This window comes from Thalassophryne amazonica, chromosome 8, assembly GCF_902500255.1.
Source record: "Thalassophryne amazonica chromosome 8, fThaAma1.1, whole genome shotgun sequence".
Taxonomy (NCBI): domain Eukaryota; kingdom Metazoa; phylum Chordata; class Actinopteri; order Batrachoidiformes; family Batrachoididae; genus Thalassophryne; species Thalassophryne amazonica.
The window spans coordinates 102820541-102834152 of NC_047110.1; the positions used below are offsets into that span (position 1 = coordinate 102820541).

A 13612-nucleotide genomic window follows, 5' to 3' on the forward strand; every position below is an offset into this window, starting at 1 on the left:
AAGAGAAAGAAACACTCAGTGCATCATGGGAACCCCCCAGCAGTGTTGGGAAAGTGTAGTGACACGGACCCACAACAGGGGGCGCAAATGAACGGTCAATAGATGAGCCAAAAAGTAACAATTTAATGTTGTGAATGTGCACAACGAACATACAATCACAGAATATCATAACAGTCAATACACAGAGGTGACGTGTGGGCAGGCTCTAGGATAGAAGACGTCTGTCCTGAGAAGAGCCGGAACCACACGATTTCCGCCGCCCCAGAACCTGGTGAATACTGGAGCCGCCAAGTCCCGAATTCCCAGGTGATCACCGTCCCCGACTGTCGGATCTGGTACTGCTGGCGAAGAACAAAGACAGTAAAGTGTGGGTGTGTGTACACCCAGTAACGACAACGGTGGGAATTCCACCTCCACCTCTCACTCAATACTTGCAGCGTGTCCTCAGAGGAAAAAGAGTGCCGTATTGCACAGCCTCCACAAAAGGACCGGAACTCCTGCAAACACTCACAATAAACAGATTCTCAATATTTCCACAAAGGCTGAGGATATTACCTCCTATGAAGTATGATATCTCGGCAACGAGGTGGAGATGACGTCTGGTCTTTATGGAGTGAGATGATGTTGAGTAGATGGGTGACAGCTGTCAAGAGGTAATGAGCGACAGCTGTCACCCCCGGCTGTGTCCATGGCGGCAGCGCCCTCTCGTGCCTGAAGCCCGCACTTCAGGCAGGGCGCCCTCTGGTGGTGGGCCAGCAGTACCTCCTCTTCTGGCGGCCCACACAACAAGCAGTCTAAGTCTATAGCAGCATAACTAAGGGATGGTTCAGGGTCACCTGATCCAGCCCTAACTATAAGCTTTAGCAAAAAGGAAAGTTTTAAGATTAATCTTAAAAGTACAGAGGGTGTCTGTCTCCCTAATCCGAATTGGGAGCTGGTTCCACAGGAGAGGAGCCCGAAAGCTGAAGGCTCTGCCTCCCATTCTACTCTTACAAACCCTAGGAACTACAAGTAAGCCTGCAGTCTGAGAGGGAAGCGCTCTATTGGGGTGATATGGTACTATGAGGTCCCTAAGATAAGATGGGACCTGATTATTCAAAACCTTATAAGTAAGAAAAAGAATTTTAAATTCTATTCTGGAATTAACAGGGAGCCAATGAAGAGAGGCCAATATGGGTGAAATATGCTCTCTCCTTCTAGTCCCTGTCAGTACTCTAGCTGCAGCATTTTGAATTAACTGAAGGCTTTTCAGGGAACTTTTAGGACAACCTGATAATAATGAATTACAATAGTCCAGCCTAGAGGAAATAAATGCATGAGAGGAGAGAGGAGAATGCAGTAGAAGAACACAAAACTGGATAAACTAATAAAAGGAAACTACAAGGAAGGAAGTGACCTCTGAGAAAAATGAACATAGTGCACATAGGAAGTGAACCAGAGCATAAATACAAACTGGATAAACTAATTAAAGGAAACTTCGAGGAAGGAAGTGACATCTGAGAAAAATGATCATGGTGCATATATACTCAACAAAAATATAAACGCAACACTTTTGGTTTTGCTCCCATTTTGTATGAGATTAACTCAACGATCTAAAACTTTTTCCACATACACAATATCACCATTTCCCTCAAATACTGTGCACAAACCAGTCTAAATCTGTGATATTGAGCACTTCTCCTTTGCTGAGATAATCCATCCCACCTCACAGGTGTGCCATATCAAGATGCTGATTAGACACCATGATTAGTGCACAGGTGTGCCTTAGACTGCCCACAATAAAAGGCCACTCTGAAAGGTGCAGTTTTGTTTTATTGGGGGGGATACCAGTCAGTATCTGGTGTGACCACCATTTGCCTCATGCAGTGCAACACATCTCCTTCGCATCATCCGTGAAGAGAACACCTCTCCAACGTGCCAAATGGCAGCAAATGTGAGCATTTGCCCACTCAAATCGGTTACAACGACGAACTGGAGTCAGGTCGAGACCCCGATGAGGATGACGAGCATGCAGATGAGCTTCCCTGAGACAGTTTCTGACAGTTTGTGCAGAAATTCTTTGGTTATGAAAACCGATTGTTCCAGCAGCTGTCCGAGTGGATGGTCTCAGATGATCTTGGAGGTGAACATGCTGGATGTGGAGGTCCTGGGCTGGTGTGGTTACACGTGGTCTGCGGTTGTGAGGCTGGTTGGATGTACTGGCAAATTCTCTGAAACGCCTTTGGAGACGGCTTATGGTAGAGAAATGAACATTCAATACACGAGCAACAGTTCTGGTTGACATTCCTGCTGTCAGCATGCCAATTGCACGCTCCCTCAATTCTTGCGACATCTGTGGCATTGTGCTGTGTGATAAAACTGCACCTTTCAGAGTGGCCTTTTATTGTGGGCAGTCTAAGGCACACCTGTGCACTAATCATGGTGTCTAATCAGCATCTTGATATGGCACACCTGTGAGGTGGGATGGATTATCTCAACAAAGGAGAAGTGCTCACTATCACAGATTCAGACTGGTTTGTGAACAATATTTGAGAGAAATGGTAATATTGTATATGTGGAAAAAGTTTTAGATCTTTGAGTTCATCTCATACAAAATGGGAGCAAAACCAAAAGTGTTGCGTTTATATTTTTGTTGAGTGTATGAAGTGAAGCAGAGCATAAATATGATCTTGAAATGCAGCTGGAGGTTTAAGTGAGGTTGCTTGGGAGCTCGCCAGGACTTACGAAATGGACCTCAGATGAACCAGGGTAAGACTTGTGTTTAATAAAGCTGATATTAACTGATCGGACCTGATATGATTTTTGACTGGATCGCGAAATACCCGGTTGTAACTGTAGAAGAAAATGGAAAATCACAAATGATGTCAAATCATAATCATTGAGTGCTGTGCAGGAAGGAGGCAGAAACTCTGTTTGCCAGTAAAACTGTCTATCACCAGGGATGTGATCTGGCTCTGGTTTGCGTGGACTGGATGTTGGGTCGGGCCGATTAGACCGGAGGCTTAAATACTTTTGGTGGTGAGGAAAAGTTTACCGACCTTGACTGAGTGGATGAAGCTCAGATCTTTGGAGAATTAATGGACTCTCATCCAAGGTCACCTCAACTTGGGTTCATCTTCACGGCTTTCTCTCCTCTTCTTTCATTCCACTGTCCACCTTTTCACAGCTACAAAAGAAAAGCACTGCATCAGCGTGGATCTGCACCGGAATTTATCTGTTCAAACTCAGATAGCCAATGATCACCTGCATCGATTTCATGAAATATTCACTAACCTCCACCATTCAAAGTGTCAGAACAAATCAGATCAGTCAGTCACCTGAAGAGTCTGCATCATCAGGGGAGGTGATGGTCTAGTGGTTAAGGTGTTGGGCTTGAGTCCAGAAGATCATGGGTTCAAATCCCCGCCTGACTGGAAAATCACTCAGGGCCCTTGAGCAAGGCCTTTAATCCTCTATTGCTCCCGGTGTGTAGTGAGCACCTTGTATGGCAGCACCCTGACATCGGGGTGAATGTGAGGCATAATTGTAAATGCAGATGGAAAAGCGCTATATAAGGGTGATTCTTTAACTACGGCCACTATTGGCCTTGTAAATGTAATTTCCACCACACCATTGCCTTACAATATAAAGCGCCTTGGGGCAACTGTTTGTTGTGATTTGGCGCTATATACATGTGCTCTGATGTCACTGTTTATCTCCACAGAAACTACCCAAACAATCTTTCATACAAACTGTTTAAAGGGACATTAAGGTGTTGTGGTGGAAATTACGGTAATAGTGTGGGACTACATTTTGTTTAAAAAAATCACAACAGTTGTATGACACTGAATACCCCAATTATGTTTTGATTATTTTATTGATATTTTATTCAGAGATATTTTAAAACATTAGAAAAAACGTTTCTTTACCATTCATTTTTATCATTGAAGATCAAAAGTCTGGGTGTGGGACAAGCACAAAACGGCAATATTTGCATATAATGATGCTGAAAAAAGGTGAAAAAGTCATCATAGACTACTAGAACAAATTTCTTAACACACTTTCATTGTAAAGATAACTATAAAAGTGTGAACTTTCCCCTTTTTCTGTTTTTCATACAATATGATCAAAGGACATAATAAGTGCCCGTAGTCTAAGAATCACCCATAAATGCAGTCCATTTAACATCGCAGAGCACATTTCACTGACCTGAAATCAGTCCTTCACCGTTAGACTCTAATCTTTTCATCCAAGCCTGAAAATGACTTTTAAAAGTACCAAACACATGCACACGCTTACCAGCTGGTGACTCATCTGGCATTAATGGCATCCATATCACACACTAATGACACTGCCAATACGCTGTGCTTATTGACTATTATGGGATTGCCATGGAAACATAATTGCGAAGCTGCCATGCTCCCAAGTGTTTGCCAGTTCAAAGCAGAGGCGACAAAATAAAACAGCACGTCGTTTGCACTGAGTGATGCACGCGGTCCTGTCAGCCAGTCAGCAACAAGCTGCATCGTCATCCAAAGTGCAAAGTGGGAGTGTTTAGCGCTGTAACAGCAGGAACCTCATTTATTGACAATGTGTATGCACAAAAAATTAAATATAAATAAATAAATAAAATCAAATATATGTGAGCGTGCATCATTTTCCACACGAAGTGGGATTTATTGAAAAATGTGCAGTGAGAATGTGCAGGCATCATGCACACTGTACGTCACACACGATTTTCAGAGCAAATCAATAGATAAGATAACCTTTTAATAGTCCGACGACGGGGAAACTGACAATGTCACAGCAGCACAGGAACGGTCACAGAACAGCAGTGCAAGCATGCAAAAATAAAGTAGAAGAAAGGGGAGGTGATGGTCTAGTGGTTAAGCGTTGGGCTTGAAACCAGAGGATCCTTGGTTCAAATCCCAGCCTGACTGGAAAATCACTAAGGGCCCTTGGGCAAGGTCCTTAATCCCCAAGTTGCTCCCGGTGTGTAGTGAGCACCTTGTATGGGAGCACCCTCACATCGGGGTGAATGTGAGGCATTATTGTAAAGCGCTTTGAGTGTCTGATGCAGATGTAAAAGCGCTATAAATGCAGAAGTCAAGTTCTATGCGGAATAACAATGTGTACAGTAGAATAGATGACACTATATACAAGCAGAAAGAATGTTTCATAATATTGCACACGAGTATTCAAGTGATGTTAATATGATTCTGCCTGAGTGTTCTGCAAAATGAATTATTTCAATGAGGCAACTGGTGTTTTATGATTTACTGATCAGTGATGGTTTGTTTTACAGCTCAGCTGAGGTGCGCTACACGGGCTGAGCGCCACAAACAGCACACCTTTGGGCTCATTCTCATGGATTTAGTGTTAATTAATCATCCGCAGGTGGTGGAGGTCAGTCACAGTGTTGAAGCCAGTGGCTGTGCTCAGGAGGTCACAGCCACGTGGTTTCACATGAGGTCCCAGTGTGTGGTGGCGTTAGAACCGGTCCACTCTTGAGGGCAGATAAATGAGAACAGCCAGGCCTGGAACAGGCTTTGTGTCCCCCTGACAGTTTAGTCAAGGACAACAGATGCCTCAGCAGATTTCACCTCTCTGAGAAAGAGAAAACCTCTGCTGGGACACGAGTGACTTGTCCCTCCAAACACCATCCTTTCGGGTGACAGACTCTGAGAGCAAATATTAGCCAGACAGCACAGATGAACATGATAGTTTTAAATGTGAGGCTGAGCTCGGCATCTTTATCGTGCAGCAGATTATAGTTTATGAAGCATGTGTGCCATTAGAAGGCTTTGATTCAAGGTGAGCACTGTGCAGTTATGGATCTCTGAAATTTAATTCAACACTAAGAGTAAAGGCATGGGGGGGGGGGGGGGGGGGGTGAAGCATGACTGAGAGGAGGCTCGGCACCTTCAATTCTGAGTCCATGGTCCTCTGTCGGAAAAGGGCGGATTGTTCCCTCTGGGTTAGGGGAGAGTTTGGACAGAAGTGGAGGAGTTTAAGTGTCTTGTTCACAAGTTTGGATAAGGTGGTGCATGAGATCGACATATGGTTTGGGGGGTGTGTTTGAGGTCCTGTGGATACTGTATCAGACCATCATGGTGAAGAAACAGCTGAACCAGAAGGTACGGCTTTTGATTTACCAGTTGATTTACGCTCCTATCTTTACCTATGGTCGTGAGCTTTGGGTAATGACCAAAAATACAAGTTCGCTAATACGAACAGGTTCCACAGCAGGGTATCTGGGCTTACACTCAGGGACGGGTGGAGAAACTTCAAGGAGCCAGTTGAAGTGGTTCGGGCATCTGGCATCCCCTAGGGAGACATCCTGGATACCTTCTGGATGTCTCCCTTGAGAGGTCTTTCAGGTACAGTAGTGTTCAGAATAATAGTAGTGCTATGTGACTAAAAAGATTAATCCAGGTTTTGAGTATATTTATTGTTACATGGGAAACAAGGTACCAGTAGATTCAGTAGATTCTCACAAATCCAACAAGACCAAGCATTCATGATATGCACACTCTTAAGGCTATGAAATTGGGCTATTAGTAAAAAAAAAAGTAGAAAAGGGGGTGTTCACAATAATAGTAGCATCTGCTGTTGACGCTACAAACTCAAAACTATTATGTTCAAACTGCTTTTTTAGCAATCCTGTGAATCACTAAACTAGTATTTAGTTGTATAACCACAGTTTTTCATGATTTCTTCACATCTGCAAGGCATTCATTTTGTTGGTTTGGAACCAAGATTTTGCTCGTTTACTAGTGTGCTTGGGTTCATTGTCTTGTTGAAACACCCATTTCCTCTTCAGCATAAGGCAACATGACCTCTTCAATTATTTTGACATATCCAAACTGATCCATGATACCTGGTATGCGATATATAGTCCCAACACCATAGTAGGAGAAACATGCCCATATCATGATGCTTGCACCACCATGCTTCACTGTCTTCACTGTGAACTGTGGCTTGAATTCAGAGTTTGGGGGTCGTCTCACAAACTGTCTGCGGCCCTTGGATCCAAAAAGAACAATTTTACTCTCATCAGTCCACAAAATATTCCTCCATTTCTCTTTAGGCCAGTTGATGTGTTCTTTGGCAAATTGTAACCTCTTCTGCACATGTCTTTTATTTAACAGAGGGACTTTGTGGGGGATTCTTGCAAATAAATTAGCTTCACACAGGCGTCTTCTAACTGTCACAGCACTTACAGGTAACTCCAGACTGTCTTTGATCATCCTGGAGCTGATCAATGGGTGAGCCTTTGCCATTCTGATTATTCTTCTATCTATTTTGATGGTTGTTTTCCGTTTTCTTCCACGCGTCTCTGGTTTTTTTGTCCATTTTAAAGCATTGGAGATCATTGTAGATGAACAGCCTATAATTTTTTGCACCTGCTTATAAGTTTTCCCCTCTCCAATCAACTTTTTAATCAAACTACGCTGTTCTTCTGAACAATGTCTTGAACGTCCCATTTTCCTCAGGCTTTCAAAGAGAAAAGCATGTTCAACAGGTGCTGGCTTCATCCTTAAATAGGCGACACCTGATTCACACCTGTTTGTTCCACAAAACTGACAAACTCACTGACTGAATGCCACACTACTATTATTGTGAACACCCCTTTTCTATTTTTTTGTTTTGTTTTGTTTTACTAATAGCCCAATTTCATAGCCTTAAGAGTGTGCATATCATGAATGCTTGGTCTTGTTGGATTTGTGAGACTCTACTGAATCTACTGGTACCTTGTTTCCCATGTAACAATAAGAAATATACTCAAAACCTGGATTAATCTTTTTAGTCACATAGCACTGCTATTATTCTGAACACTACTGTATGTCCACCTGGGAGGAGGCTCTGGGGAAGACCCAGGACATGCTGAAGGGATTAGATTTCTCAGATGACTTGGGAACACCTTGGGATCCCCCATGAAGAGGACATGGACAAGGATAAGGAAGTGTGGGATGAAATTTTTTTACTGTTGCTACCGCAACCCGAACAAGCAGCAGAAAATGAACAAATGAATAGTAACACTGACAGTATGATGATATTATGAGACGCTTGAAAGTGGTCCAATAAAGGCCAATTTTATGATGTCCAGGGATCATAAACATTCTTCTTTTCACAGCCAAATGTATTCACGAAGAGCTCTTTGGTCGTTATTGGATTAAACATGCACTGTTTACAGTAGTAGAGCAGAATGTGGATGGATGAATTGTCTGCAGCACTCGTTTTAAGCACTCATGAGTTAGAAGACGACCATGTGATAGAAAATTGACAGCTGGTTCACAGAATTAAGTTTGGTAAAAGGAGGGACGTTACTCTGGATTGCATCCAAATTACATCTGTTTATTGACACCTGGCTTTTGTTTTGCCTACAAGAATAAACTGGTGTGAAATACAGCATTAAATTACATTTTCAAAGGAGGTAACTTTCTTCAGTTTGTTAGAAATACTCAAAAGGTGAAGGTGTCGATTTTCACAAAAACCTGTATCGTGAGCAGTGGAATAAATTCATTAAGAGTGGTGATGATCTAGTTTTGAATTCAGGAGAAATAACACTTTATGGAACAAAACAGAAATGTATGTTTATCTCATGACAAACTGCCCACAAATACAACTCGCGTTCACTGATGTTATAAACAAACAAAGCCATTTAATGGCTGTAATTTAATATGTAAGTAGACAGTTTTATTTTTACCAGAGGCCAAAATATGGCCATAAGGTATTGTGAAGACGTTGCGTCCGTCCGTCTGTCTGTGCTCAGAATAACTCCAGTCCTGTTACTGCCAGGGTCTTCAAATTTACAGGGAGCATTCTTGGGACACAGACCTTGCACAACTTAAGAGATGGCTAAGCTTGACATATTTTAAACTGTCAAAAGGTCACATTCTTTCTACTCACTTTCATTGATTACATACTCATACTGCTGAGAATACTTTAGCATTGCATGCTATATTTTTAATTAAAGCTACAGTGTGCAGGATTTAGGAATGTTTCTGATCAGAAATGGAATTTAGCATTTATGACCATTTGTTATTTAGTGGGTAATTACCTGGAACAACAACTCAATGTGTTTTCATGAGTGTAGAATGAACCCTTCATAGCTACACAGGAGCAGGTCCCCTCATGGAGGTCGCCATGCTGATTACAGTAGTCCGAACAGGACATACTGACTCCAGCTTTCATATTTTGCGGCGTGGCTGGGAGACTGAGGGGAGGAAAAAACGATGCAGATTCAGATTGCCCCCAAAAGTCCCAACAGTCTACTGGTTGGCTAACCAGTTTGAGAACCCTAATTTTTGTGAAATGGAGGATCAAACAGTTTATTGTAAGAGTTTGAGTCTGGTCTGCTTGAGGTTTCTTCCCTCAAATCATCAGAGGGAGTTTTTCCATACCACTGTCACCTGTGTGCTTGCTCTAGGGGTTGGTAAGGTTAGACTTTACTTGTGTGAAGCACCTTGAGGCAACTTTGTTGTGATTTGGCACTATATAAATGAAAATAAATTGAATTGAAAGAAGGCGAGGGAGCATGAATATCCGTTGCCAAAGAAGCGAAAATATGAAAGGCAACAAAATCATGCTCTGTGATGACATAATGCAATCTGCAGCCTCACCACTAGATGACACCAAATCTTACACACTGTAGCTTTAAATGTATTTTTTTGACAAAGCAGTACAATTATAAGCCAAAACTGTCCCTCCAATTTCACCTGCTTATATGACAATGGGTCAGAGGGGGAGGGTCCACTAGTCCTAGGGTCCAGTGGTCCCAGGGTCCTAACCTCTTTATATTATTTGATGGTGTATATTACAACCCCAAACTGATTTTAAAGTTCACAAATGAATGTAATACTTTCAAATAGCTAACAAACCAGATCCAGCTTTGTTCAATTTACAAAAATAAAACATATGATTCTGCTGACATACACCATTAATCACCTTTAATTGTACTGCTGTCTATGAATCTGTTGAATTTAAAATCATCAAATAATGCTTTACCATAATTAAATACCATAATATAAAATACCATAATTTTTTTAAATTGTCACACTTTTGTAACATTACATAACCTACATTAGTGCAACGTGTAACCTACCAAAAATGTAAACAACTTCAATATGCTTTCCTTAATACTATGACTAGTGCACCCTATGACTAGTGGACCCTAGGACTAGTAGGACGTTCACAGGTCGCAGTGGCAGCAGCCCCACTGAACAAAAACAGATTCAACAACTTTTTACCTCATTTCCACAAATGGTCTTTTAACTTTTCTCTCAGAAATACAATTACAAAACTTGCATCGTTAAAAAGTCGGCAGCCGAAATGAAAGCGAGCAGTAATTTATGGTTTTCATCTTCCTGTGGATGTTTCGCTAATTTGCAAGCAGTTGGCTGAGTTAGTCTGAATAATAAGTCGTAATTGGTGAACAAAAGCATATCTCATTGTTGCTTTACTTTTAAAACGTTGCACAAATGCTGAGTAATTACTGTCATTACCAAAGTAATAACGTCAACCATTCAGATCTGTAAAGGTCATCAGTGTGGCTTCCTCATTTGGCAAAGTGATGAATACACACACACACACACACACACTCATCTTCAACCGCTTAGTCCAATTAAGGGTCGTGGGGGGCTGGAACCTATCCCAGCAGTCATAGAGCATGAGGCGGGGTACACTGTGGACAGGACGCCAGTCTGTCAGAGGGCCACAAACACAACACAACACCTACGGACAATTTAAAGTTTCCAATCCACCTAACCGGCGTGTCTTTGGATGTGGGAGGAAACCAGAGCACCTGGAGAGAACCCATGCATGGTAATTATATGTGACTCACTTTGAGTCACGATGCATAAATGACATGAAAACTCACCCTTTAAAAAATAATAAAAGACAAACTTTCTAAAATTAAATTATTGATGGTTGTGCAGATGCCCCCCCGCTGAGTCTGAACTGCTTGATGTTTCTTTGTTCCCAATTTGCTGTCTTTGCTTGTTCCCAGTGTGCACGCCCAGGCTGTGTGTGCAGCGTTGTCATCACTGAATCAATTTGGACTTACGGACAGTCTGTGCCGTTTCCTCCGTACAGCTCAGCGGGTGACCTCGGACCCACGAAGGTTAATTCCCCTCGCAGCCGAGCACCGTTTAACATCTGTTACAGAACTGGATGATACATCCTTCATCCACAAGGCTCCAGGCCTCGGCTATTCACAGCCGAGGGCCCCAAAGCGCGGGACTGACCCTGCACGCTGCACCATTAGCATAATTGCATTTCAAACTGGTCAAGATGGCAGCAAGTGCAAAGCAATCAAACGGTCAAATGGGCCGTGCAACATTTATAGATAGGTGCGTCGATTTCATTAGGGATCCAGAAAAAAAAAAAAAAGGCGGTGCAGGGCAGTAATGGAGCAAACTGTTGTAATATGCATGGCCATGTGATGCTGATATGAGGATAAATTTTCACCCTCTAACGACTGGTTTCAATCATCACGCTGCAGTGATCGTCTCGTGCTGCTTTTAAGGTGTCATTGTCTTTAGGCTGAGGTGTGGCTGGGAAATCTGTCAGCCTAATATCGACTCGTAGGACATAAAGCAACGGTAAGACATGCAGTAATGCAGTCACAACGAGGTGCGCCGTCCTTGAGGATGAACATTACATTCATATGTGGTGGGGGGAATGATACTTTTGTCTGCAGATTTACCACTTCCACATCCTTTCATCATAAAATCGCTCTGCAAAGATTTAATACAGTTTGGACGCAGCGGGTGATCATTTCTGCACCGTTACTGGGAGACTCTGCATGCTAAGTGATGGAGGAGGACGGCGAGGTCGCTGTGACACAGCTGTTAGCACCACAGCTACATCTGAGAGCTCCATTCTGCAGAATTTACCACAAGTGCTCCCCTCAGTTTGATTTATCCAAATCAGCGATGTGCCTCTTAAAAGAAAGAGCGGTGCAGCTGTTGGAGAGCTCGGCAGAAGTCAGCTGGCACATGTGTGGTTCCCGTTTAATTAAGAATTCAGATCACCTAAATGATGCAAGAGGCTAAGTGTGCGCTTCTTCTTGCAGAGCACTTGAAGGATCGTGAAGGCCGGGATGTGTGATTAACGTGTTACAACTGGAACAGTGGCATTAATGCCTTGCCAAATCAGGAAAAAGTTGAGACGATCTATAAAATGAAAAGTAGAAAATGCATTTATAAAAACCTCAGAGTAATCCTTACACTTACTTTGACTTCTACCTCACTCCAGACAGTATGAACCAGACAGATTTCATGTTTTGTGTGGTAAACATCATTTAATGTGTTAATATGCATCCATTCTTGCATATTTATTCTTAATATAAAAACTAAATCATAACTTTTACAGCCAGTTTTTTTTCAGTCAGACATCAACCATGTGGACTTTACGTATTTGTACTTCCAACAATTTTCTTGTTACAAAAGCATTCTTACGAACAAGGTAAACTAATACAAGAAATCAAGTCTTATTTTCATGAAGCATTTTATGCACCGAAACCATGAAATGATTTGAAACAGAGATTTAATGAGCGTAATGTGAACAGACGCTGAGTTATTAGCATTGAGGCCGGAGACATGTAAAAAGCTCCATTACAGATTTCGTTCAGCTTCAATGGAGGGTTAAGGTTATAGTACAGTGAGAAACTGGGATTGAGCAGGTGAGTGCAGACGTCAGAATCTGATGCCAGGAGCTGCAGACTGCAGCGTGTGAGTTCTGCAGAACGTCTGACGATTCAGTCCTTCAGAGTTCTGTGGCTTGTCGCTTCACCGACGATAACGTTACTGGACATAGAACGTGTGCTGATCTCTGGTCATCAGTCTGCTTCTTCCATGTATATCGGCCCTCGGTTCGGCGGGAGCGCCGGTCTGATTCTCTGCCATCGACTCGGGGGCCAGATGATGTGGGAAGCTCGACCGTGAAGCAGCCCTAAGGACACCTGGGAAAAAAAACCCTTTCCATCAACACTGAGGGTTTGCTGTTATTGAAGGATGTTATAGGGGAAGGGTTCACTAGTTCGAAGGTTCACTAGTTCAAGGATTCACTAGTTCAAAGGTTCACTAGTTCAAGTCCGAAGGGTCAGTAGTCTGAAGGTTCACTAGTCCGAAGGGTCAGTAGGCTAAAGGTTCAGTAGCCTAAAGGTTCAGTAGTTCGAAGGTTCAGTAGTCCGAAGGTTCAGTAGTCCGAAGGTTCAGTAGTCGGGCAATGTTAGACTCTGTAGTTTTCTCTGGGCCCCTCCCCAATCGGACCGGGAGTGACATGTTTAGCCGCATGTTCTCCCTGAATTGCTGGCTGTCTGAGTGGTGTCCAAAAAATGAGGTGGGCTTCATAGATAATTGGCAAAGCTTCTGGGGAAAACCCGGTCTTGTTAGGAGAGACGGCATCCATCCCACTTTGGATGGAGCAGCTCTCATTTCTAGAAATCTCGCCAATTTTCTTAAATCCTCCAAACCGTGACTATCCAGGGTTGGGACCAGGAAGCAGAGTTGTAGTCTTACACACCTCTCTGCAGCTTCTCTCCCCCTGCCATCCCCTCATTACCCCATCCCCGTAGAGACGGTGCCTGCTCCCAGACCACCAATAACCAGCAAAAATCTATTTAAGC

The 13612-nt window shown here is 42.8% G+C and overlaps 1 protein-coding gene across 1 annotated transcript in view; it reads right to left on the reverse strand.

Moving 5' to 3' along the window:
- Positions 1-12340: 12340 nt before the first annotated feature.
- Positions 12341-13612, reverse strand: part of immp2l (inner mitochondrial membrane peptidase subunit 2) — a 355846-nt gene continuing 354574 nt past the window's right edge. The window contains exon 6 of the mRNA XM_034177128.1: positions 12341-12946. Within this exon, the coding sequence (XP_034033019.1) occupies positions 12824-12946 (123 nt within the window). The 3' untranslated portion in view covers positions 12341-12823. The remainder of the gene's footprint in view (positions 12947-13612) is intronic.